The 27,836-nt window shown below is 42.0% G+C and overlaps 3 protein-coding genes across 3 annotated transcripts; 1 reads left to right on the top strand and 2 right to left on the bottom strand.

The window, feature by feature from the left end:
• The first annotated feature begins 987 nt into the window (after positions 1–987).
• On the top strand, positions 988–3,923 carry LOC118556918 (claudin-11-like). The gene is made up of 3 exons (XM_036125543.1): positions 988–1,522; positions 1,856–2,023; positions 3,555–3,923. Exons 1-3 carry the CDS (start codon positions 1,297–1,299, stop codon positions 3,812–3,814), a joined length of 654 nt encoding a protein of 217 aa, XP_035981436.1. The 5' UTR covers positions 988–1,296; the 3' UTR covers positions 3,815–3,923.
• A 3,357-nt stretch (positions 3,924–7,280) lies between these two features.
• Positions 7,281–19,923, bottom strand: LOC105916655 (solute carrier family 7 member 14b). Its single transcript, XM_012851226.3, has 8 exons — positions 19,888–19,923; positions 18,472–18,905; positions 16,406–16,642; positions 16,064–16,281; positions 14,647–14,793; positions 12,878–13,086; positions 12,019–12,803; positions 7,281–8,403 (listed from the first exon to the last, which is right to left on the bottom strand). The coding sequence occupies exons 2-8, from the start codon at positions 18,770–18,772 to the stop codon at positions 8,018–8,020; spliced, it is 2,283 nt and encodes a 760-aa protein (XP_012706680.2). The 5' UTR covers positions 18,773–18,905; positions 19,888–19,923; the 3' UTR covers positions 7,281–8,017.
• A 3,959-nt stretch (positions 19,924–23,882) lies between these two features.
• LOC105916656 (ribosomal protein L22-like 1) lies at positions 23,883–26,906 on the bottom strand. Its single transcript, XM_021309854.2, has 4 exons — positions 26,809–26,906; positions 24,470–24,586; positions 24,196–24,317; positions 23,883–24,114 (listed from the first exon to the last, which is right to left on the bottom strand). The coding sequence occupies exons 1-4, from the start codon at positions 26,815–26,817 to the stop codon at positions 23,967–23,969; spliced, it is 396 nt and encodes a 131-aa protein (XP_021165529.1). The 5' UTR covers positions 26,818–26,906; the 3' UTR covers positions 23,883–23,966.
• Between the last annotated feature and the right edge of the window lie 930 nt (positions 26,907–27,836).

Raw genomic sequence — 27,836 nt, 5'->3', positions numbered from 1 at the left:
TACGCACATTAGGAGTCATTTTGGAGTCATTTCCAAACACCTTCATATTCAAAGCTTGATCGGTTCCAACAAGAAGGAAGTCAAAATGTGTCACCAAATTTCCAAGCCCCTAGTTTCAGATCAAATGCATTTAGTTTAGGATGTTCTGGGACAGGAACCAACGGGAGTTTAACATTTCCGCGGCAGAGAGGGCCCAACCCTTAAAGCTGCAGCGGGACAAGCCAGATGTCGTCTGGAGGAACATTTCATGGTCAGTGAGCGCAAAGACTGAGACTTCAGCAGCAAGAAGCTTCTTTGGAGCCGTCAAGGAGAGGCTGCGTAATGCTGGGGGCTGATGTGAGGTTAATTTGTTTCAACTTTCCTCAAATCGCCTTCTGGATGGTTCAAACTTGGACACGATCGGGTCTTCCAGCTGGAAATGTTCCCAACGCACATCCAAACCTGGATGAAGCAGGCTGCTGTCCTCTGGAACGACTTAAAGGTTCCTCTGTGCGCAGCTCTGCCCAGGAACGTGGCTAAATGTCAAAAAGCTTGTTGATGGTTACAAAACCACGTCATTAGGTTCATTTGTCTAAATATTACCGGGTGGGTGTCTAATATATCTGAGCATTTATGGATCAGTGTTAAACTGCTTGGATCTTGGTGAAAATCCATAATAAATTCAAACTTGTGCCCCAGCGTCTTGTTTTTAAACCATGTAATCAGGTCAGATGAATTGTTTTAAAGGTCACATTTCAGCCATGTCCAGTTTAGGATGGTCTCCTCAGCGGAGGCCTGCAGTGGGAGATCCACGGAGTAAAATCTGCTGCATATGGACTAAACTGATTTAAATTCATGTCTCGGAGTTCCTTCCTGAGCTTCAGCCTCCAGATTCCTGTCTGGATGAGCTGCTCCATCTCTCAGCTTCAGCTTTTCTCTCCATCTGGTTCAGCTTTGGATCTGGGGGTGGGGGTTATCGGTTTGCGCCACACCCTGAGATAAATCTTTCTCTTTCCTGTGGATGAAGCACTATAACGGGACGCAGTGCAGCAGCTCTATTAAGCTGAATTTCTGAAACCTTTTTATGCGTTTTCTTCCGCTTAGAAAGGCGACACTTAGGCCAGTTCTTCTAGATTAATTAAGAAAAGGGTCGCGCTAAAATATTTTATTTTATATCGCTGAGACAGCACTTTAGTCGGGTTTTTATTCACTTCCGACAAGAAAATAAGTATTTTACGTCTAAAAGCCCTTAGAAGGTAAAACATCCGCTGATCATTGGTATTTTCTGGCACGCGTAAAGACGCACGGCGGATCTCCATGGCGCACATCTGCAGGCAGCTGCTTGGCATCGGCGGGAGCTGCGCCGGCTGGGTCGGGCTCATCTTCGCCACGGCCACCAACGACTGGGTCCGGACGTGCGACTACTCGGTGGCCACCTGCCTGCGCATGGACGAGCTGGGCTCCCGCGGCCTGTGGGCGGAGTGCACGGTGTCTCCGTCCCTTTACCACTGCTCCACGCTGGACCAGCTGTTCTCCCTGCCGGGTGAGCCGCTCCGCCGCAAACCTGCCGCTGATGATGATGTGTTTATCGCTGCTTTCTGATGATTTTGTGACGTTTTGTGTTTAAAAAAATACAACAATCATACAAGTTAGTTCACCACTAAAAGGTTTAACTGCCTTAATTCTGTTATTTAACGCGCAAACTACTGTGTGGACTTCCTAGTAGGAACAAGAATAGTTGCGTCTAGATGTTTGTGCAGCGACACATTGTATAAAACCCCTCCTGCTGTTTCTAACCGGGCTGCGTAAAACCTGCCAGCCTCCATGTGAGGTTTGCTCTCAGCAGCGCTGTGAACAGATGCTTCTTCCCCGGCAGCGTACGTGCAGGTGTCCCGGGCCTTGATGATCGCTGCGTGTCTTCTGGGCGTCCCTGCCATCCTGCTGGTCCTCATGTCCATGCCCTGCATCCGGCTTCCCACCAGTTACCCCACCGCCGTCAAGAAGCGCAACACCCGAGTGGGCGGCGCCCTCTTCATCATCATGGGTGAGGACCAGCTGCCGTGGTGCAGGAGACAAAGCTGCTGGGGTTTGCAGAGAGATGGTTTTGTAAAGCCATAATGTGGAATAAGGTGCACTGCGCAAATGAAACCAAAATTAAAAACTTGCATGTAAAAATGCGGTGTGGCAGAGAAGCAACAGCGTTACACGGTGGTGGCAGCATCATGCTGTGGGGATGCTTTGCCTTTTAGGAAGGTTTGCAGGACATTAAACTTAAACATGCATCCAGAGCAACGACGGAGAGGTCTAGACCAGCGGTCTGCAACCTGTGGCTCTTTAGGCAAGGCAAGTCAAATTTATTCATATAGCACAATTCAGTACAGAGACAATGCAAAGTGCTTTACATGATTAAAATATAGGAAAATAAAACAGAATAAAAGCAAGTAGGAATAAAATGTGGAGACAAAATACACCTTCAGCTTTGGCTCTTAAAGACTACGGGGGGAAAAATTGTTCAACGTTTCTAAATATAAAGGTAATTTAAAATTGCGAGCTTTATGATGCATTTAGTTCTGCAATATATGCAAAACATTTCCAGAAAGAAAGAAACTAATGGTGTATAGAATATTTTACTATAGCTAAGTGAAGCATCTTCTTGTCAATAGGTTGCTTTTTCCTAATTTTGATGCCATTTGCTATAAAAATCAAATGTCCAACTGAAGAAAATGCATTAAATCTAAACATAAAAGTAATGTTGGTTAAATAGTAAACAAATTTCCTACAGTATATTATAAAAACAAGTGCTTGTTTAAAAGAGGTGCGTAACTTTTGTGGCTCTAAACAAAATCTATTTAGGGCAAAAATGTCTCTGCGGGTTGTAAAGGTTGCTGAGCCCTGGTCTAGTCAAAGTCCAGAGCTAAACCCAAATGAGAATCTGTGGTAAGGCCGCACTTTTTAGATATTTGTCCAAAAATAAAAGGTTGAAAGCAATGCTTTTCCTCAACTTCCTGGTTATGATTTTGTGCTGATGTATCACATAAAATAATCTGAAATAAAAACTTCAGCTGCATGTTAGATTTCTATCTGCAGTAATAAACATTTAGCCATAAATTACTTTAATTTTTCCTCGTTTTGGGCACAAATCGACCAAAAAGGAACAGAATGGTGAAAAGTTGGCAGCAGCCAGTATCTGCCGTCTCCTCAGATCCTCCCTGTTCTCAAAGCCAGCAGAGCAGCAGATCATTCTTCTTCTCCTCCTCCAGGGTCAAAATCAGTTCCAGCTTTTAGCAGACGGTATTTTATTTATTTTTTTGACATAAACAGTTTTGGTCTTTGGGGACTTGAAGCTATTTGCTCTGGGAGCAGATTTGAACCCGGCTGCGTAAATATTGCTTCATATAAATGTGTTTGAGGCGCCTCAGCGCGTTTGAGGCTCCCGGTCTGGATCCATGTGTCGGGTTCTGCTTCCTGGTGGATGAGACGGAGAGTTTCTGCCCTCCAGACAGGTTCAGGTGTGACAAAAAAAACTGATAAACTTTCTCTTCTTTCTCTCTTTGTGCGTCGTTCCTGAGAAACAGCGGTTCTGGGTGCGGTGGCCACCATCTGGTTCCCCATCGGCGCCAACACAGAGAAGCACCTGATGTCCTTCGGCTACTCTCTGTACGCCGGCTGGGTGGGAGCCGGCCTCTGTCTGCTGGGCGGCGTCATCATCCTGTGGTTCCTGGTGGCCCTCATCAGCAACCCCACCAGGGAGAACAGCTTCTTCTACTCCAGGCGGGGCGGCAGCGCCCGGGAGGTGGAGCGGCCCGCCAACCACGCCAAGAGTGAGCGTGTGTGAGCGTCTGTCCACCTGCTGGCTGAGCTTCAGTGTTTTATTCCTCCCATGTCTCTAAGATAATCCACCACTGATTTAGCATCTAGTAATCTTTAATCTGAAATGTATCTAAAAGTGTAGCAGCAACAAGGTCCAGGGTTAGAATCCCAGTCTGGGTTTCTTCTGTGTGGAGTTTGCATGTTCTCCCGGTGCATGTGTGGGTTTCCTCTGGGTACTCTGCCTTCCTCCCAAAAACAACTCGTCCTCAGGTGTCTGCGTGGTTTCCTGTGTCTCTGTTGGACTGGTGAAGCCCAGACTCTGCATGGACGAGCAGCTGCAGTGCCTTTCTACCCTGGAGGCAGAGAGTCCTAACCTGACTCCGCCAGCTGTATGTCGCTCCGCCTAGCTTCACTCACATCCATCTGGGACATCTTCCATAGAAAGTGATTTCTTCAACCAATTTTATTGTCCAGCCAATCAGGACGCAGGGCTGGAGTTTCATAGATGTGACGTAGTGGAGACGCGACCATGACGTGAGACTGTTTTGATAGCAATGGCGGCGCATCGAGGAAGCAAGCGTTAGCATTGATGCTGCTATTTCCTCTGTGTTGTCCAGTCTACCTGATATTGTTTCATTAAAAGAACATCAGAGAACGGCTCTGAAGGCTTTTGTTGGTGGAAACCATGTTTTCGCCCTTCTCCAGACCGGATTTGGCAAGTTTTGTTTTCTGGGGCGCGTCCGCTGCGGAGCGGCTAGCAGTTAGCGTGAACCATGTTGGGAGGCCTTTAGTCCTCAACGCGGTCGGCCCGGGATCGACTCCGACCCGCTGTGCTTTGCCGCCTGTCTTCCCCCTCTTCCTGTCAGCTCACTGTCAATAAAACACATGCCACTAGAGCCGCAAACGCATAAAAGTTTTTTTTTTATGCGTCGCTCTCATCAGCGTCACGGGTTAGCTTCGGTGTGAGTGGTTGAAATAGCACGTCGATAAAGATGACAGACAAGTGGCTAATCCAATCATATGCAAGGAGTTTTGATAAGGCCCAGCCTTCAAAAAAGGCCATTCCTATGTCGGTGTCCCAGATGTATGTGAGTGGAGCTAGGCGGAGCGAGATGCGTCTGGCGGAGTCAGGTTAAGAGAGTCCTGCAGGTTCTAGGTGTTTCTGGGCTTTAAGCGTTCGTACAGATGGCTGCAGATCAGAAAACACCTGCAGATCAGACGTTAACCAGGTGTGCTGAAGCAGGGAAGCACCTAAAACATGCAGCGCAGTCTGCAGAGGCGGCGCTAGACCAAATTTATTTACCAGGGGGGGGGCAATGATTTTTAATGGGGGCACTGGAAAAAATAATTAAATAATTAGGGCCATTCAAAAACAAAACAAAAAGTCTATTCAATTTTGACTTTATTCAGAATTCTGACTTTTTTCTCAGAATTCTGACTTTTTTCTCAGAATTCTGAGATTAAAGTCAGAATTCTTTCTTTTAAAGATGATTTTTTTCCTGCATATACTAGATAATGTTTAACAAAAGTAAAGTTTAAAAAGAAACATACCTAACGAAAAGGATTGTACTAAATGTATGTTTGTTAGCAACGTTAGCTTGGAATAATTTCTAAAATCAGTTCCACAAACGAGAGAAAAACTAAATAATAATGGACTAAAACATACAAGAAGAACTTAAGCTTTAGCTGATGGTAGTTTACTCTAATCTCTAACTTGTATTCAGTCTTTTTATTTCTGATTAATTAGCTGTTATTTTACTGTATTTCTCTCTGAGGCTCATCAGAGCATCATTTTAATTCATCTTCAGCTGCATTAAGTGTTGCACAGGAAGAAAATGTTGAAGATTTTTGTTTTTTTACCTGCGTGACCTCAGGTCCAGGCGGCTGAACTTGATCCTGTCAGGGAAATTAAACGAGATCAGCAGAGGAAACACATTCAGGTCTTCTTCTGTGGTTTTTAAAGTAGCGCTACATCGCTTCCCATGTTAACTTTCTTTCTCTGACATTTTAATTACTTTTCTCCTTTCACTCCTCTTTATGAATCCTGCTCACACAGATTTTAGGTTTTAGTCAGTTTGTCACAGTTTTACTTTTTTACTCTCGTATCACTTTGAAAATTTGTTACAATTTTTTTTGTCTCTTGAAACGATCCAGCAATAAACGTTTAATTTTACTATAAAGAAATTGAGTCTCCGATTGATTTCCTTCAGCCAAAAATGAGACATTTATTTTTTTCACAACTATAATAATAATAATAATAATATATTTTATTTATAATGCACTTTACATTTCAAATAAAATCCCAAAGTGCTACAATAGCAGGGGGCTAAAAACAGTTCCCAAAGAGTAATAAAAACAAAAAAAACACAATAAAACACCATAAAAGCAAAACTTAAATCATAAATATTAAAAGTCGTCCTCATTTTCCCACAAAAATACACAAAAAGGAGAAACTTTTTTTAAAAAGGTGGTGACATCCCAGCCTAGAACGTGCATATGTGTCATTATTAGACCCCAAAAAATCTAGTTTACTTTAGAGAATCATTTAAAAATGTTTCTATTTTTACAAAGCACCTGAGAAACATACAGTTTTTACTTCTTTTTTGGAACAAACGTCCCATTTTCCTGCTGTTCAGCTTGTTATCGGTGGAATTTCTCACAAATTCTCTCATAAGATACCGGCTGGAAGACCAAAATGCAGATATCCTGGACCAAAGGTGAGTTTCCAGCAAAACACGTCAATAAATCTTCTGACGGGTAATAAAATGGAAACAAAGCGAGCGTTGGGAGCCGGACGGAGGCGTAAGAGAGGAATCTGATAGAAGAGAGAAAACCACAGGCTGGATGTGAACCGATGGAGACGAGGAGATGATGGAGACCCGTCAGAGGACCAGAAACCCAGAGTGGGTCGATGTTTTCTACATCTGAGCCAACCTCTGATTTATTTCCCCACACCGACTTCTACAGGAGCCTCTCAGAGACGCCGATTATTAGAATCTGCTGTTTTCAAGCAGGCAAACATCCCAAATATGCAGAACGCTGCAGTTTAAAGGCTGGAGCTGCCAAGCCGCTGATCCACAACATCTGAACGTTCCTGTGAAATCCGTCACTTCGGTTTATTCCTGCAGCACCGATTCACAGCAAATATCATCTACAGCCGCTCTGCAAACCGTATGGAGTCATAACCAGATACACAGAACCATGTTCAGTCCAGATTTAATGCTAATCAGTCGGTTCATTCAAACGGGTTCAGATTTACACCCAGAGCCTTTGCAAAAGTATTCACACCCCTAGAAGTTTTCCATGTTTTCTGCTAAGGATTTTATTAAGGGATCTCTGAGAAGATACGGAGTGAATGCAAATGCCACCACAGAGGGTTTTATTAGCAAGAAACGTTTTAAAACCAGGAATCATTTTCAGGAGTAAGTGGTTGTAACCTGAGCAGCGCTGTGTGAATACTTTTCCAAGACTCGATTCAGACCTCCATACGATGCAGTATTCAGTACTATTTATTACAGAGACATCTATTCAAGGATACCCAGACGAATCCATCGAGTCAGCAATCCCTCATCCACAGCAAGCACGTGGCGACAGGGGAAAGGAACAACACGCTTTTAACAGGAGGAAACCTCCAGCAGAACCAGAACCAGGATGAGTCCATCTGTCGCATCTCAAAGGAAGGTTATAGAAGAGAAACTCAACCAAGCATTCAGCGGGCCAACAGTCGTTTCCTGTAAATAAAGCAAACATCAGCCCACAGACTCGTTAAATAAAGAAACACTGGTGTTGTCTGAACCAGCGGCTGGTAGAAAAGTCTGAATTAAAAGTGTCTGTTAGGCAGATGATGAAGAAAGAATAGCTGGATGAAGCAGTCCACACCTAAACAGATTTATCCACACAAATAACCTAAAATATTTTAGTTTAGAAGTGTCCAGTTTGGGTCTTTAAATGATAACCTGTTTAATCAGCAGTAAGACGTCAGAGTAGAGTCTGTGACCTGTGACCTGTGACCTGTGACCCGTGGTTCAGCCACTTCCTGAGTGGGAAACCGTAAACTAGAACACCGTACTGATAAAATAATTCTGCTGAGGGATGATTTTTGGTGTTAAAAGCAGACTGTCGGTGTGTCCATCATCACATCCGTCAACATGGAGGAAACCAAGAGATCAACGCACTGGTTATAAATAAGAAAGTCTTTTTGGTCTGGGATCGCAGGATTTGATCGTCTTCAGTCGTCTTCATCATCAAACCCAAAGTTGGTCCGTCCCCTGGACCTGCCGCCTCCGCCTGTGGCCGGGACTCCCGCTCCAGCCTGGTACCCGCGCTGACCGCCATCATCCTCGCTCTGGCTCTGACCGGGCTCCTCCTCCTCGCCCTCGCCCTGGTTCTGGTCCTGGTTCTGGTTCTGGTGGCGGTGCTGACTCTCCTCCGGGGCAGACCAGCCCTGGTAGGGCCGGTCGTCGGGCTCCTGGGGGTAAACGTCGTCGTCGGGGGCGAAGGAGTCGTCCAGGTTGTCGTCGTAGCGCTGGTAGGAGCTGGCGTGGGCCTGCTGCTCGCGGGCGTTCATCTCCAGGGTGCTGTGCCAAACTCCGTAACAGCCGTAGATCAGCAGACCTGAGGACAGAGGGAACATCTCAGAGCCAGGACCAGGTGGAGAGGCCCAGCTGGCAGACGTGTAACATAGTTAAATTGGTTCAGGTTAAATCCTGCTAAAATGTACCATCTGCTGGTAAAACAGGGTACTGCATTCACCCTAGGAAGAGCGGGGTATTATGGGTAATCCTCAGAGCCATGAGGATCACCGACAAGGTAATGTGTCTCTGCTATGTGGTGAAGAAATGTTATTTATGCACTTTATAAAATATGTTCATGGGTTTTCTTTTTGCATATTATGGAAATCTGTTTAATCCAGGTTAGGCTACATTTGCTATTATATCGTTTTTTGTTGTGTTTTAGAAACGTTTAGTTTGTCAGAAAGTGTGGCGGGGATTTCTCACAGTAACATTATGGCTCCTCTTTGCAGGAACTTGTTTCATGCTAGAGATTGACCTTACCTTGATGCTGTTTATGTGTAATGCAGGTATGTTTTACTAACTGTCTTGTAGCAGATGGTTAACAAAATGATGAGTTTTATATGAATGGTTTTATATAAAGATATGGTTCTTTTATGTTTTTGCATTGTTGTTCGAAGGTGCAAGTTTATATACACTAAAATATAAAAATGGCATCCAGTAAATAAAATGTCAGCATTTTATTTTATTTTTAAGAGCATTCCAATTAATTATTTTACTTTCTTTGGAAAGGACACTCACTGGGTGTTCCTGTACTGTAAACAAAAATCCACTGTACGATCACTGTAAATTTCAATAATTTTATTGTGGTTACTGTATTATGGGTAATCCTCAGAGCCATGAGGATCACCGACAAGGAACTTGTTTCATGCTAGAGATTGACCTTACCTTGATGCTGTTTATGTGTAATGCAGAGAGATGAGGATCATTGACAAAATGGAGAATTAAAGAAAACCAGCTGATGCCAGCTAGAGCTCCCTGTTATTTTTACAACACCAAAAGAAGCCACCAGAACCACATAGGCCACAGACGCAGCGGTTATTCCTTGTTTATTTACTTAGACACGCCGTGTTTTAAAGAGATTATTGAGGTTTTTGTTTTGGCCAAAACATAAAACTCACTGAGACCCAGCAGTACGTATTAAAGCTGCTGCTTCAGCGTTAATGATAAACGAGGTCCCTGAGGACCAGTTTCTTCCTGTGGATGTGTCCCTGCCCACACAGAGCTGCTTCACACACCGTCACTCAAACAGGAACCAAAAGCTTCACTATGTGAATATTTATGAGGACGTTTGAGGTTCCAAAATGAAAATAAATGAAAATTGACAAACTGCAGGTGAATGAAGTCGTTGGAAAAATAACCTACAGTAAATTTGGATATGTTCTGGATTTCCAATTTGGAGCTTTTTAAATAATTATTGTTGACCTCAGAGGGGTTTAGGAGCAATTTCCATCTAAGATTCCATAACTGATATAAATTAAGAACAACTCCACAGGTATTCAGTGTAAATGCAAACTTTTGGTATCTCTGTGAAGGTAAGGCATCAAAGAATATTTTTCCAGTGGAACCAATATTCCATATGTCACTATGTCTGAATTATATGTGATTAAACAAGACAGAAAATCTATTTTTTTGAGTCTTGCCGAATTTTATTTCAGAATAAAGACCAAAAAACATCATGAAAATATGGGAGAAGCCTCAGACTTTATAGATCCACATCTTGACTATGACTGCAGCAAATCTGGACTGAATCAGTTAAAGCCATATTTATTCCATAAAAGTTTTAATGGGCAGTGTGAGGGCATGACAACTTATAATTTAGCAAACTGTACCAAAACTCTGCCGAATGTGTTTTTCCCCTAATAAAAGGGAATCTTTTCAAATAAAAGTGTTGATTTCCATTGTAGGACTCCTTCTGTATATAACACAGACTTTGGTCACAACATTTACGCTGTAGATCATCGACCGTGTGCAGGGCAGTTTGTAAAGCGAAAGCTCTGTAAAACACCTCCGTTACACATGGAAAATGAATGCCAACGTTGGAAGAACAGGTTGTTGGATAGATATGATTCTTTTATTTCTGATGATTCCAGCCATTAAGCCGGAACAAGAACATATCTGTGTCCTGAAGTATTTTCCGGGAGAGTCAAGATCCATGTTTGATAAACCTTTGAAAGGCATCTTCTGTGTTTAAAGTACAGCAAAACTGATAGTATTGGTGAAAAAACATTTTTAGTGACGTGTTTCAGAAACATTAAATTCTCCTCCTTCGGGGGATTTATGGAAAAAATAACTGAGAAGATGAAAAATGGATGTCGCCTCTCGGTACCGGGCCGGTCGGGCTTAAGGGGAAAGTGTTTGAGCTAATTTTTCCAACTTGGAACTCAAAACTCTCAACTTTTGAGTTTGTACCATGTGGTATTTTTATAATTTTAGCTAATTCCTTTCACTGTGACATTTACTACCAATGCTATCTCATGGTTATGCTAACTTTTACTCTTTTTAAAATATTTCACTTTTTGTGCGATTGTTTGGCTGTTCCCATTGAAATCAATGCAAATTGATACAAATTCCTTCAAATTCTTCACATTCTTCAAATTCTTCCAATTCTTCCAATTGTTCTAATTCTTCAAATTTTTCAATTTTTTTCAATTTTTTCAAATTCTTCCAAATTCTTCAATTTTTTTTATTTTTCAATTTTTTTCAAATTCTTCAACTTTTTCAAATTCCTTCAAATTTTCTTCAAATTACTTCAACTTTATCAAATTCTTCAAATTCCTTCAAATTTTTCAAATTCCTTCAACTTTTTCCAAAATCTTCAAATTCTTCCATTTCTTCTAATTCTTAAATTTTTTCAAATTCTTCAAATTTTTCAAATTCTTCAAATCTGATTTCAATGTTTTTCAGCTACTTTTTGTCTTCTGCATCTTCTGCTCAAATCATTCTGCAGATTAGCATTCTCACTTGCTGTTACGCAGGAACAGCTTTTTCTAGTTTAACATATTTATTTCTCAGTATATGAACTTGTTTGGATTTACAAATAAACCTTATTAGATCATTTATGAATTTTAATATAATGCCTGAATCCACAGCTCATACAAATATATTTTACCAATACCTATAAACCTATAAAAGTAACAAATTCAGTATCCATCCTTATTCTTCATCACAAAACCCATCACAATCTACTGACATGCAATATTTGGTAAAGTGGCAGATTTAAACGGCCATACATGCTAATTCTGATTGACAGTAATACATCTGCCCCGTTAATTGAACTTGTCCTGACTTAGATAGTAGCAATAGAACTTCTACCAACAGGATCCACGTTGTTGTTTCAGACACAAGTAGAGGTAAACGTTTGACTCCGCCCACATTTGGATATGCCCTAAAATGCATGTTGGAGTCAGACCAACTTATTCAAACCCTCATGACCTTAAATAGAGAGGTAAAGAGAGACTCTAAGTAGTATAAAAATAGGAAATATGATCAAGCTTAATCTCACTAGTGAACATACTCATGCCTAACAATCTAAAGTTGCTTTACAATCAATGATTTCCTCTTTGTATTATACAGCTTGGATTGTAGAAACCCATTTTATTCATTGCCGATGCTCCATTACAAGTCTAAAATAAACAATCAGAAGATTTGAACTCACCTATCAGACACCAGATAGTGAACCTGGCCCAGGTGAGCGCAGACAGTTTCAGCATCAGGTAGCTGTTAACCAAGATGGCCGTTGCGGGAACAAAGGGAACACATGGTGCCATGTAGGGCAGCTTCAGCTTGCTCTCTGGCTGTTGTATGATGAGAATTAAGAGCTTCGCCAGTGATCCCACCATCAGTGTGGCCATCAGGCCTGAAAACACCGCTCCGGCTCCTGAGCCCTGCTCTACACCAAATATGATGGTGGACCAGAAGAGAAAGGACATGAAGAAGAGGGACAGGGTGCATCTGGTGACTATCCGGCCAGACGCAGGAGTTGGGCGTGCTGATGAATCAGGCATTCCCAGCCGCAGTCGCAGGGTGTAATAATGACCACCTAGAAGTCTTTTCATCAGAGAGGCGGGTCCGGTGTGGAAACCAGCGTCATCTCCCTCCCCCTCGGTCCCACCAGTGTGGTAGGAGGAGGACCCCTCTGGATCCGAGCCATCCGTCATGATGTTGTCATCTTTAGTAGGTCCGTCTCCAAAGTCCTGATGCTTGACGTCGTCCACGTCTTCCTCTGAGATGAACTGGTGTGTGTCGGTGTCTTTGTCGGGCTGGTAGCGCAGTAACAGCACACACACGCTGACGAGGGTGTAAGCCAGCAAAGTGCCGATGGACATCATCTCGATCAAGTCCCGCAGGCTCACCAGGAGAGCGAGAACGGCTGCAAAGCTCCCCGACACCACGCACGCCAGGGCAGGAGTGTGTGTGAGCGCTGAAACATGCGTCAGGAACCTTCAGGTATAGACACAGAAACTACATCAGCTTCTATCATCGGTGCTATGACTGTGCTTTGATTATTACGTCACCTGAACAGCAGTCCATCGCGGGCCATGGCGTAGATGACCCTGGGCATTGGGAACAGGGAACCCAACAGGGAGACGGTGAGTCCAGCGATGGAGCCCACAGCCACGGTGTACTTCCCCCACATGAAGCCGTGCACAGCAAACATCTCCATGAGCGGAGCCGAGCCATCGATCAGGTTGTAGGGAACCATGAGAGTCAGGATCACGCTCACCTGGTGTAAAAAAAGAAGATGTTGATAGTTAGTGACTAGAATGTCACCCCAAACTACTTAGAAACAAGGACCAGGCAGAAGTCAAGAACAAAGAACATTGCACGACTAAAGCCAGGATTACCAAAGAAAGTAAGACGTTGAAGGCAAAGACAAGACCAAGACACCTACACCAACTCAGAGAGAGTCCCAACATCCGGACACGACCAAAACCACAGAAGGTTTCAAGGCCAAGTCAAGACCAAGACTAGAGTGTCACAAAACCAAGACTTTAGGGAGTCTAGACTAAGTTAAGTTCAAAACCAGATTGTCCAAAATCAACTCAATACCAAGATTTCAAGAGGAAATTAAGATCAAGAAAAAGCCAAGATCAAACTTTTTGGAGTTCAGACCAAGTCAAGATCCAGACCAGAGTCTTCCAAGTAGAAGGTCAGTTCATTATCTGAGACCGATGAAAACCAAGATCAATTCCTGAGACCAAGTCACAATCAAAACTGAAGTGGATTAAGACCAAGACAAGTCCAAGAGTTTAAATCCTCAACACCTGACTGAGACTCCATGGTTGAGAACAATTTACTGCATTAGAGCATCAAACACGTCGGCTTTGAGCTAATTTCTTAAGGAATAAAACTATCCAAACCAACTTGGCCCTACGTGAAAAAGTAATTACCCACTAAAACTAATAACCAGTGATTGCAATAAATAGAAAAGGAGTCTTTAGTCACTATGGTGGTATTTTAGCTTCTTGGCAGAATTGTTTAGCTCAGCCACATTGGAGATTTTAAGCATCTCAATCAGCTCTAAATCCAGACTTTGATTCTGCCCGTCTCCATTTTGTTTCCTTTTTTGAGACATTCAGAGGTGTTGCTGTGTTTTGGATAATCGTCCTGCTGCATAATTCAAGTGAGTTTGAGCTTAAGGTCACGAACTAATGCAGGGAGGACATCAAGAGACCTGGAGGAGGTTTCATTTGACCCAACAGTGCTGTAAGGTTTCGTATTTAACTGGAGAGAAAGAGGTCCATGGATGGGAGGTGAGAGGAGGAGAATCCAGACAGCGGTGCGATGCGAGAGAGAGATACAGGTTCTGATGCCGGCAACTTTCTCTATTAAATAATTGAGCATGAACTAATGAAATAATATGAAGTAAGAGATGATGAAACAATGTTTTTGATTGTGTCAAACAGGATTTCAGGGTTTTTTCCTTGTAATTTGATGGGATTTGCAAGATATTTGGTTCAGGGATTCGGAAGCCGCTCCTTTAAAGAGCTGATAAACTCGTTAATATAAAGTCTAAGAGACTTTTAGGTTTGGCTAAGATGATTATTTACAGCAGACCCACTTAGTGACCACATAACAGCAGACCATAAATAAAAAAAATAAAAAATTCTGAAGTTTGCCAATTTCCTCATCAATAATATTGTGAAGCTCATAATATACCTACTAAAACACACATCTACAGGTTTTAGCAATGGTTAATCACACCAACCAGCACATTCAAGCTTCCTGTCAGGAAGAGACGATGCGTCTTTGTTTTTTTAAAGATAGACGTCTGCGTACTGACCGACACGTAGGCGGTGAGGCAGGTGACCAGTGAGGCGGTGATGGCATAAGGGATGGATGTGTTGGCATTTTTTGCCTCCTCTCCAGTCGTGGCGATGATGTCAAAGCCAATAAAGGCGTAGAAACACGTGGCTGCACCTTGCATCACCTGAACACGAAACATAGCAGAGAATTTAACCTAATGCTCACCCGTGTTCCTAAAATCTTCTCGGTTTTCTCTCTCGTTTGACTAAAATACTCCACAATACAGATCCAACAGGCTCTGAATACCAGACTCACTACGGTAGAAAATAATTCAGAGTTTCTGTGATAATATCCGGAACCATTAAAGTACCATAACCACCAGTTCCTTGATGGAAGAGATGGACATTTAAGTGTTTATTAGCCAAAGAAAACCAGCACAAACTTATGATCTGAAAAACCAAAAGATGGAATAAAGTCAAAGTTACAGAAATCCCTCTGGTGCCATCCGCAGATCAAACAGAGAGACCAGACGACTGGGGAGGAAGCATTTCACAGAGGTGAGAAGAAATAAGACAACAAAGAGCTTTAAAGTATGGAGGAGTATGGGTGAATGACTGAACTGTAGTGTGAAGCGCTTTGGAGGTCGTCAAGACTAGTTAAAAGCGCTATACAAGTACAAGCCATTTACCATTCCAGTGATAGAAACAATAAGTTACAAATGAGTGGATGAGAGTAGATGTTTAGATTAACATAAGCTGTTGAGATATGGAGACATATAAACCATAAATTCTGTTTGGTTACTGTCAGGTTTATGAAAAATTCAGAGTAAATAAGATCTTAAATCATCAGGACAGATTCAAACAGGACTAAAGAAAGAGAGTATAGAAACTTTGACTATTAGGTACAACCGGGTGTCATCAACGTTGCAATCAGTTTTAATATCGTCTCACCTGAGAACAGAATATATATTATAAACACAAAAGATATAGGTTCTAAAACTCCACAGATAAATAATATTGTAATTTTTAAGTTGTACAAACTGAGTGCATTCAAAGAAATGTGAAAACCAAAGTTTGACTTAGACCCATCCAGAAGTTGAAGGAAAATGGTAAAAAACATTTTTTGCTGAGTTTCTGTTCCAAATCCAGTCGAGTGAACAGTAATAGATGGACCAAATGGAAACAATTAATTAGCTTTAAAACATGACAGGCAGTCCAAGAGGGCTGGATACAAGTTGAGAAGTTTGTACATGAAGGGAAATCAAGTTAAAAGCTCAGTAAAGCTCACCTGGAGGCATTAAAAGCAGCAGTTTAAACATTTCCTCTTCCACATAATTTAAGTTCTAATCTTTCTTTAAGCTGACATCTTTCTTTAAGCTGTGTAAAAATGTGTTTTTATTGCTGCTTCTGCTGGAACCTGAATCAGTCTGAAACGGTAAGCTGACGAAGTCTCACCCCCGACCAGCCGTAGGGCAGGAACCTGCCGCCCTCCCAGTTGCTGGCGGACAGGAAGAAGAGCCCGGCGATGATCATGAAGACCCAGACCACCAGGTTGACCACGTTCAGGACGTTGTTGAATCCCACAGAGTTCCTCACACCGAGAGCAACGATGGCGGTGACCAGCAGGGCGATGAACAGGGCCAGCAGGTCGGGGTACGTGTCCTCACCCTTACCTGAAACACAGGTGTACAAACAGCTGTCAGAAAAGGCAAAGCCAGGAGAAGGAGACATCACACGCCTATCTGGACTGGATGACAGCCAACCACAGCATCTTTAATCAACGCTGGTCACACTGACCGAGTCCTCGGAGCGTGCCCAGGTGTGTTATCATGTAGTTACTGATGCTGTGATTGGCCAGCGAGTCGAACATGCTGCTGAGAGCCGACGCCCCCGCCGCCGTGCCGATCAGGTACTCCAAGATCAGGTTCCAGCCGATGAAGAAGGCCACAAACTCCCCAACTGTCACGTAGCTGTAAGTGTAGGCCGAGCCCGTCGTTTTGGGGACCCGGACCCCAAACTCTGCGTAGCAGACCCCTTTGAGGAAAACACAGAAACGTGGCGGTAGAAATGTTGCTGTTGGATGAGTCTTTAGAGGACATTTAATAACTGGAAGGTTGACAAGAGAGCATCTGAGGAAACAATCCTGAAAGGCAATTAGGTTATTTTTATGTAATCAGGTTAGTTTAGCAAATAAAAATCTAGAAAACGAAGATGGAAGAAATCTCTCCATTCCGTCTGCTTTCTGCTTAACGATCTTTATAGATGGAAACTAATTTAAATTCAGCAATAATGAAGACCTATTATGTTTCGTGGAGAACTCTTGTGTTATTGTAACTGTGATGGCGCTGAGGGATTTTTGCTATAAGTGCTAGTAAAAGCTAACCCATCCTGAAGGTTAAAGCCAGGATTAACAGCCGGTCTGTAAGCAAGTGGACACTTTGAATTGGGCAATATAATATATTTTATTGAGATTTTAAAAAATGGGCAGAAGTTGTCCGAGGAACACATGCTGAAATAAAACTGTTTTCAAAATTTTGGGTCAATAGACTGAAAACAATAATATGTACAAAGATTGAAAATGAACGAGACAATTGTACAGATGAATACAGTAGACATTTATTTATTTATCTAATTTTTTTATGATTCTAAAGATATAGTACAACAGGCTCCAATATTATGGTCAGCAAAGAAATATTAGATAACAAGATGGTGGAAAAATGTAATAAGGCCCGTGTCACGCTGGGATTGTTTATCCTATCTTGTATCTTTACAGTCATGTCACCAAAGCAGAAGCAAATGATTTTTCATAACTATAGGTTTGGACATAATAAGATTAAACTGTTTCAGAGAAGAAAGGAAATAAAAACAACACAGAAGAAAACTAATTTCCACTTATTGATGCTGTTTACATTCAACTTAGTGGCAGTGGTACCGCAGCACAGCTAGCTGTTATAAGAAGTTAGAAAAGCAGCAGATTAAGATTTAAGACTTAGACCTAGCTCCTGACAAAATAAAACTAACTCTTGCATTGATGTAGCAGACATACATAAAATAATAATATAATAGTAATAAAATACTACAAACTAAAACTGCATCTCCACTTGTCGCTTTCTTTACATACAAGCTAACATTAGCATGATAGCACAGCTAGCTGCCACAGGAAGCTAGAAAAGTAGCAAATTAAAAATATTAACTAGCATTCTCATAGCAAACATAAATAAAATAATAATATAATTGTAATAAAATACTACAAATTAAAACTGCATTTCCACTTGTCGCTTTTCTTTACATACAAGCTAACATTAGCATGATAGCATGGCTAGCAGCCACAGGAAGCTAGAAAAGTAGCAAATTAAAAATATTAACTAGCATTCTCATAGCAAACATGAATAAAATAATAATATAATAGTAATAAAATACTACAAACTAAAACTGCATCTCCACTTATCGCTTTTGTTTACATACAAGCTAACATTAGCATGATAGCATGGCTAGCAGCCACAGAAAGCTAGAAAAGTAGCAAATTAAAAATATTAACTATTATTGTCATAGCAGACATAAATAGAAAGACAACATGGATTCTACACTTATTGTTGCGTTATGCATAACGTTAGCGTTAGCACAATAACACTGCTAGCTGCTAGAACTTTGGAAATTAGCGACGCAAGATGTGAAAATACCATCAAACAAATTCTGAGAAATGGTTTGATGTTATTTTATTTGTGCCTTAATTTTATTGTTTTTAATTTATTTTTCTATTACTATTATTTTTATGCCAGGCTTTTTGTAATTTATAAAAGTCCTCCAGTCTTCTGACTTTATATAAAACTCATGAGTTTCCACCATCTTTGAAGGCCGTTTACCTGACAGTATGGAGGCCACCGCTGCGATGATGAAGGACAGGATGACCCCCGGCCCGGCCATGGCTTTGGCGACCAGCCCGGCCACCACGTACATCCCCGTACCCACGCAGCTGCCCACGCCAAGCGACACCAGGTCCACAGTGGTCAGGACCTTCGCCAGTCCCACAGCGGACCCCTCCGCCATCTCGGTGAGGTCGTCTGCGCCGTGGCCCATGGAGCCCACGGGTTTGGTCCTCAGCAGGCGGGAGTACATGCCGTACCAGGCGTCTCCCAGCGACAGCCGAGCCAACCACGCCGCCATCGCCTCACCTGGTTCTCACCTGCTGCTGTAAACGGCCTTCACAACCAGCGCGTCATCGTTTGAGGCTCATCTGGACCGTCCCCAAACCCGCTGCCAGATGTTTGACCCAGAATCCAGAGCGAGGCAAGAGAAGCTGTGAAGATACCAAACCATGAAGTGAGGTAAATGTAGAGAAACTCACTAAATGCTCAGACAGATTTCAGATTCAGGTTGCTGGGACTGAGCGGTTCTGCTGGTATTCATTAAAACTGGTGCCACATTCCTGAGCTGGCTCCAAGAGTCGGCTGGTTTCAAACCCAGAGAGCCTCCACCCAGCTGTAAAACAAAAACTACGTCTGTTATCTCTCCTGCCTGCAGGTCTGGGGTTAATTTTCACTTTTATTTCATGTCTTTTGCTCCATTTTTATCCTTTTATCGGCTCGATTTAACGCCTTTTTATTCTTTGGATTGCAGCTGTTTCTAGTGGACCGGCTCTATTTATATCATTGCTGGTTGTGTTGCAGATGTTTTTAGTTTTAGTCATTAAGGGTCAAAGGTTATTGCTTGCTCCTTCTTAGAACCTAATTTAATGTTTCAGGATGGCCTGTTTGTATTTGTTGAAAGGTTTAGAACGGCTTAGAAGCTGGAAAGTCCAGGATGTGGAGAACCCAGACTGATTTTTCTAAATAATAATAGTTGTAAGCTAAATGTAAAACATTGTTCTCTATGTAATAAACGCACCTTTGTGGTAGGATCCCTACTGAAACAGTTTTTTATGAGCTGACACCTTTGCTGGTGTTTTAAAACCAGCAGCAGATGGACAGCTGAGTCCTGCCTTTAGGCCCCAGCAGGCCCAGCCGGTAACCCTGATCTGTTCTCCTCGCCCACTAGAGCGAGACTCCCTCTCTGAAACTTTAATGACCGCCGTGGATCCGTTTTCACAGCGGAAAACTACAACAAACCAACTTCTGCGTCTGTCAAACTGCAGCTCTTCCCTCTGACAGGTGAGTCCAGCCAAAAAAACCCAAACGCCTGGCCGAGCTCAGCCGGTTGGAGCGAAGCCTGATCGACGCTGCAGGTTTGAGGCAGGCAGCGGCGTGAAGAAGCACACCTGAGCGCCCAGGTGAGATACTCACCTGCCGCGGGTTCCCCTCCTCCTGCAGGGTGTCTGCACCGCGGTCCTGTGCGGCGCTGCAGGAAACCAGCCGCTTTAAATCATGCTGACCTGCCGCCACGTGATCAGAACGCTGAAATATTCAGCAGCTGGAAGCGAGCTGCAGGCCTCCATGTTTGACCTCAGCTGATGTTTGTTTCTGTGGGAACTCACCAGGTGAGGCTCACCTGCAGAACAATGACCGCGTTTAGTTTTCTATCTGTAGAAAAAGATTATTCTCAGCTTTATTTCCCTGCAAAACATACATTTGAATCATTGTATTTTTGATATAAATAAAATCGCATGAAGGACATAATATGAACTACGGTCATGATGGGAACTCCACATCAGGAGGAAGTTTCTCTGGTAATCTGTTGCAGTGGAAACGATTTCCTGTCATTTCTTTACCAACTTTATTATAACGCCCTTCAAAATAAAACCACGGTTCACAAAACACTTTGTATGCAGAAAATCAATTAATTGTTTTCATTAAACTTTAACAAAACTCTCCAAAGGTATTTTCTAAGGAAAGAGCCCCTCCTGTAGTTAAATTTATGTTTTTTCCCTCAAGATATAACAATAAATAACTAAATAAATCTAAATGAACTAAACTAAAATAGAACAGAATAAAAATAAGTTAAATAAAAGTATTAAAACAAATAAGAAAAAGTAGTTAAATACTAAAATGAATGAATAAAAAAGTGTAATAAAGCTAAAATCTACATACATAAGAAAGTTTAATTAAAAAAGCAGGAGAACCATCCACAATTTAGAGAATTTAGAGAAACCAGTTAAATAAACAGTCCTGTTTCAGGTCTTTGGCCGTAGAGGACATGCACACAGACCCTGGTCAGGATTCAAACCCAGGATCTTGCTCTAAGGCACACGTGTCAAACTTAAGGCCCGCGGGCCGAATCCGGCCCATTAAGGCATTTTATTCGGCCCTCCATAGCCAAAAAAGGCAGATCATGTCATAAAGTAGAGGCATAAATCCTTTTATAGTGTATAAAGTGGCTAAAACTGTGCCTGCTGTAGTGAATGTTGATTGAGTTGATTCCTACAACACATTAAAACAACCCAGAAATGTCCAAAAAGAGAAGAAGTGATGCAGAATGATTAGTTTAAAGAGTAACTCACCCAGATATCAACTTTATTTTCAGAAAAACTGTATAAACTGGACCTAAGGTGCTACTTTTGTGTTACTGTGCATTTTTTTTATATTTCTATGTGAACTGGAATGAAATTATGAAACCAAAAGTATCATCTATACAGGAGCAGCCGGCCCTTTAAATGACTTAAGGACGTCAAAGTGACCCAATATAGGAATGAGGTTGTCACTCCTGGTCCAAGGCAACACTGCTACTGACCCTGGAGCCAAAACATCTAAAATAAAGATGCTTCAAATTAACTTAAAATGACAATTAAACTAAAATAAATATAAATGAAGTGAATAAAGCATTAGTAACGTAACAAATGAAGGCTAAATTGAATTACTTCATGAATTAAATCAAATTTAACAGAAACAAAACAAATTAAAGTGAACAGAAATAACGAACATGGTCATGAGCAACGCTCATAAATAGATAATTTAGTTTAAACCTGCAGAGAGAAGCGGTCCTACTGAGTAATTTAAGGTTTAAATCAGAGAGGCTCCCCGCAGCAGGAAGTCTGGATCCGCCCCTGAATTCACCAGGATCAGCGTGGGCTCCGTCAGGACGGTCCGGATGAGGCGTGTTGGTTTAATCTGCCCGTAATCTGACGCCTGGAGTCAGATTACAGCGTCACCTGCAGGTGGAGGACGGCTTCAGGCGGGGAACAGGAGACCCCCCCCCCCCCCCCCACCTGCTGCTGGCGTACAGGCCGGGGTCAGACGTGCAGGGAAGAACATTTCTGCAGCGTGAAACCAGATTTTAGGCTGGACTACAGACTTCTTCTCCCTGGAGACGTTTAAACGGTTTCCTGGAGCTGTGCTGGGCTGCAGGTGGGAGCGTTCCTGAGGCTGCAGGCTGATGCAGAACAGATCCAGAGCAGGAGCGAGTCCAGCAGCTCTGAGGAGATCAGCAGAAGGAAGAAACCTGTCTGTGTTCAGGACCCAGCGGACGGCCTGAGGCGCTCTGGAGGCGAAGAAGGTCAGCTGCAGCTCCAGCTGTGGAGATCCCAAAGGACCCAGGAGGCTCCAGAATGTTTCTACCACCAGAGCAGAGCTTGCTCTATGCTGGCAGCTCCAGGGTCACTTTGAGCATGAGGAAGACTTCTGCTGGAGGAAACCACCAAGGATGGAGGAGACTGAAATCAAGTCACATTTCCTTGAGATTAGTATATTTTTTCTTGATTAGAGCTGGTAAATCAGATTATTTGCCACTGGAATAATATTTTTGCACTTAAAATAAGAACAATTTATCTCCATCATCTTATTTCAGGATATCTAATTATCTTTATTTAAGGGTAAAAATACTCATTCCACTGGTAAATAGTCCTATTTAGCTGCTCAAATCAACGAAAAATACACTAATTTCAAGAAAATTTTAGTTTTCTTTATGTTGCAAGATGACCACAGATGGACGGCAGAAGACTGGTGCAGCATCACTTTCTCTGAGGAACCCTCAACGTCCTCCAAGAAACGCTTCCTCAGCAGCCCAGGACCACCTGGCTGATGATCGGTGGATTCTCCATAGCTTCCTTTTAAACACTTAGATTCATCATATTTCTAGTCTTGTGGACATGATTTGTGAATTTTAAACCAGTTGTGGGACTTTTTTTGTCATTTTCTTTTATTTATTAGCTTGGTTTCGTTTTTATGATCCACCTTCAGCTTCTCCTGATCTTCATGAAGACGGTTTCTGTTCCTAAAGCGTTTATTTTTACTGCTTTATTTTTGTTTCACCTGTTTTTTCCTGATTTAATCTCATCTGGTATAAAAACGGCTCCATAATTTAAAACTGACAGACATGGAGTCACGGCCGGTTCCTCTGAGATGTTCATTGGAGTAAAATATCCTGTAGTTTGTAAACTGGTTGTTTCTGAGTCAATAACTACAGTTTTCCTTTGGATTAGTAAAAATAACCTGGTTTTGTCCACTTCTACTGGTTTTAAATGTGTTTTTAGCCCATTTTCTCCAGCCTTCATCCTACAGGATTTATTTGACATCAGTAAATTTAAACAATTTTCCTTTCCAAGTTATTGTGGATTTATTTACCCTAATTTCTCCTAGCTGCAAATAAAATAGTTTGCAGGATTATGGCTGTTTTTTTCACATATTGCATTTTAGTTCAGCTCTTGTACACCACTGCAGCAGAACAGCGCCTCCTGTTGGAAGGTAAATGAACTTTAAAACACTTTCTGCCTGAAATTCTCAAGTCAAAAGTACTCGAGGGCCAAAAAATGGATAAAAGCGATAAAAAATAACCCAAAAATCATTTAATTTTTATTTACCCACTTTAAAAAATATATAATTTTAACCAAATTATTCAGATTTCCTGTAGATCTAAAGTTAAAAACAGGTTTTGCACATGTTTTATTAATAGATGCTCAGTTTGTAAGTTATGTCTGACTCAATAAAAATAAAAAAGTGAATTAATTTTGGTCTAGCAATGAGAACTGGATCTGAGCCGGATATTTTCTTTCTTAGAAAACACTCGCTGTGTTTAGCTAATTTTAATAAAAAACTCCCTTTAATGCATGAAAGTTTGCATTTGAGTTGAAGTCCTCAGACAGATGTGGTTTTATTTACTCCCTCAGATTAAACAATGGTTTTATAAAAGATGAAAACATGTACCCAACATTTTCAGTTGTACGATTTTAACCTCTATTAATTTTATCACCACTAAAATAAAAATGTTTCTTTCTCCATCAGCCAAACCTTTCTAGAAATCCAGTCCAGGGCCAAAAATGGCCGCCGGGCCGCTCTTCTAATCCTTTTTCGGTTTAAATCAGCTTCAGTTGGATTCAGAGATTAAAGACGTTTCTTTAAAGGATAAATTATTTTCACACACTGCTTTTATTGAGCGTCTGGTCACAATAAAGACTCAGAGCGGGTGATTTTCCTCCATCTTTATTCTCTGGTCACTCGTCTGCCTCGGACTCGTCCTCGTCGTCCTGGCTGATCTGGAAGTAGCGCAGCTCGTACGTCTCCTTGTCGGACGCCACCACCCTCAGCCAGTCCCTCAGGTTGTTCTTCTTCAGGTACTTCTTGGTCAGGTACTTCAGGTACCTGCGGGGACGGGGTCAGGGGTCATCAGGGGGTCGGCGTTTAGCGTCAAACGGTAACCAGCAGCGGCGGGCGCGGCCTCACCTCTTGGAGAACTGCTTCTCAGACGTCACGTTGATCTTGTTCTTCATGCGGCCGACCTGCACCACGCTCCCCAGGTTCCCCGTCTTTCCGTTCACCTTGATGCGCTCCTTCAGGAAGCTCTCCTGTCGGGCAGAGCACAGTCACGCACTAGGGAAGAGAGCCCTAGTCGAGCCGGAGCTAGGGAAGGGAGCCCTAGTCCACACGCGTGGTTAGCTGGTTACCCGTCACCCTGATGTGGGACACAGGCGGACATCTACCGACAGGAAGGACTTACAAAGTTAGCCGAGTCCAGGATGCCGTCCTCCACAGGGTGGGTCAGGTCCAGGGTGAACCTCCAGGAAGGAGCCTTTCTGGACCTCCTGGCTGCAGCGGGTCTCCTCGGCTTCACCTGCTTCACAAACCACAGCAGTGTGAGCAGCTCAGAACGTTTCAGCAGAACTCACTGAGATTACCATAAATAAAACTTTAATCTAAACTACTACCATGGTAGAGATGGGATTACATTAAACGATCTGTGGGGAAACCTCAGCACTAATTAGTCCATCTACAGACCCGATCCAACTGCTACGGTCTGATCAAAGACTGCTGGGATGTAGAAACCGACGGTAAATTTAGAACTAGGGCTGAATAATTTCAGAAAATAATCTTAATTGTAATTTTTTTTATCTTACTTTTTTTTTTCAGTTTAATTTATCATGTCTTTTTAAACATATACCAACAACAAATCAATCTGTTTCATCGCTGTGCAGATCAGGTGCTAAAAGAGCCGCTGTGTCTCTAACTGATGTGTTTCAACCAAAAATAGGATTTGATTCAGACTTTTCTCCGCATTAACCACAAACAACAAAAATGGCTTCTAAATAAAGATGTTTGTAAACAAGGACTATTTAAACAACAACTTTTAATGTTTTTATTAATCAGAATATTGTTCAAGAGAACAGCTTTTAATTGATTTAGACATCAATCCTTGTTGAACATAAAGACCAACCAGCAAGTCTATGTATTAAACTGATTAAACTTAAACTGATGCTGTGGTGAGATTCCTATAAGTTTCTGGTAAAAAACAAAACAAAAAAACAAAAACAAAAAAGAACAAAAAAAAAAAAAAAACAGTATGATTATATAAACTCTAAAACAAGTAATAAAATCAGATTATCTCACTGCTGCAACTGTCTTCCCTTCCATGTGGAGCAAACCCACTATAAACATAATTAACGACACCTAAAGGACGCTAGATCCACAAATTGTTACATAGCCAAAAGTTGCAGACCTGCAATCTGGAAATTGCGTTTTTTTTAACATTGCAATTATATTGCAAATGCGATTAATTGCTCAGCCCTACTTAGAACTGGCCAGAATGTCACAACACTGATCAGGGAAGGACAACCACGGGTCCTAAGGGCCGACGTTCTGCTTATTTAGGTCAAACTAACCTGAATCCCGTTATGGGGGATGTTATTATTATCGTATATTTCCTGTTATTATTATCCCAGCAGATTTAGAATTGGACTAAAGAAGTCAGTCAGATGTTTGATTTAGATTAACTCTATTGTCCCAAAGGACATTTGTCTCGGTGCAGAGGCTGCTGCATTACAAACCATGGCTGTCACATTACATTCACACATAAAAACACTGCTATAAAAATTCCATTATAAAAAAAATACATAGAAGATGCATGTCGCATTACACTAACAAAAAACAGGGTTTCAGAGCTGGGACTCACAGGCATCACATGCTGTTACACACTAAACATAAGCGTGAATGCCCAATCCACACTAATTTTCATGACATTTTTTATTATTTATTATTATTACTTGGAACAATGTAACTTAAATAATTGATTTTGAAAACAAAAATTTTCAAAATAGAACTAAAATAACCAGTAAAGCGCTTTAAACCTATGCTACAAAGGTGAGATGAGCAATATTAAAATCATTTTCCTCATCGTTCCAGGGATCAAAGTCAATGAAACAAAAAGTCATGCTACATATTTGTCAGAAATTAACACACTTTGGCATTTAGATGATGCAAATATATATGAACGAAAAACTAAGCCTATAATTTAAATTTCTTTAGATAAAATAACTTATTGTACACGTTTGAAACGCCTGTAATAACTTGCAGGTCCACCTGGGATCCTCTCATGTTTCTATTGCACTGGATCAGAACCAACTACAACACTACTGTTTAATCACAAATACAGTAGAGCTGAATAGAACTGCATCACCTTTTTCAAAGACGTTTACACGTTTCAAATAACTAAGAAGCAAATAAAACTAATATAAGTAAAGCCGAGGTGACTACAAGGCCACAACCTACCTTTAAATCCACTAACAAGTAATGTTAAAATTCACTAGATGGGATAAAAGTCAATCATAAATTAAATCTGGTATTTTTTCTACGGAGTCTGGCCTGCCGGCGAACTGAGTGGGCCACGTGTTTAGGCTAAAGCTAACTGCTACTTTTCTGGGTTTATTCCTAAATAAAAACGTTTCAAATCGCACCGGCTGGCTCAGACACTGCGGTCGCTCTCTGTTTTCATTAAAAACATAAATAGAATCAAATAAAATATCATCTAAATGAGTGAATGAAGGAAGAGCAACCCGGACTCACCGGCGCCATGTTGAGATCGAACGGGAAAAGGAAGAAGCGGATGTGACGTAAAACTGACGTGGCCGCCCGGCTTGAAACGCCCTTCCCAAATATGGTCAAAGCCAAAATAAAAAAGCACGAAACGTGGAAACAACGAATCTATTTTAGGACAGTTTACAGCCTCATCACGTCGCAGATGTTTTATTAACCAAAAATAATGTATTTTTTTTAACGTTTTAAGATAATAGATAATACTTTGAAACAACAGTTGATTTTTCTTCATGAAAGATTTATTTTTGTGCCGGAAACCAGTTTGTTGGAGCAGAACCCGTGAGCTGCGGGATGAGGCGGGTTCAAAGGTCAGCTGCGGCCCCGGTGATCAAGCTGCTGGTCCGGGTCAATCATTGACGCGCTGCCCCCCTGCAGCTCCATGCTCCCCCCCTGCAGCTCCACGCTGCCCGCTGGGTGAGTCAGAAACCACAGCCACGGCCCTGAGGGAAGAGCTGAGGGGAAAAGGTTCGTGTTTCCAGCGAGCAGACATGCAGGAAGGAGTGATTCATCTGCAGATGTTGGTGTCATGGCTGCAAGTGCAACACAGCAGAAAACAGCCTGAGTGAAAATCAGAGGATCTGCTCCAGTCAGTCCAGGTTCTGGTGCCGAGCAGAGCCTGGAAAACCTGAAAACGTTGTTCCAACTCAACCTGCTCCTTATATCTGATCATGTTGAGTTAAAAACACCCCCCCCCCCCCCCCCCCCCCCCCCCGTAACTGTCATTTATGCATTCTCTGTACAAGTCACCATCGCTTCACTGGGATCATTAAAGTATGTCTGAGTCTGAACTTCCTGCTGGCCTGAAATAATCAGAATCAGACTTACTTTAATGAAATAATAACTGCATCTACATTTATTATTTCTATCTGCTGATAAATCAGAATAATCCCATTCATTGCTCTCAGAACCAGAGCGCTGGTACTTCTGTAACTTCGGGGGGAGAGTACTTCTGGGTACTTTCATCACCCTTTATTGACTCCAACCCTTTGAGGAACATT

Source organism: Fundulus heteroclitus, chromosome 21 (assembly GCF_011125445.2).
Source record: "Fundulus heteroclitus isolate FHET01 chromosome 21, MU-UCD_Fhet_4.1, whole genome shotgun sequence".
Classification (NCBI taxonomy): Eukaryota; Metazoa; Chordata; class Actinopteri; order Cyprinodontiformes; family Fundulidae; genus Fundulus; species Fundulus heteroclitus.
The sequence above is the reverse complement of the archived record's forward strand: the minus strand, read 5'-3'. Positions and strand labels throughout refer to the sequence as shown.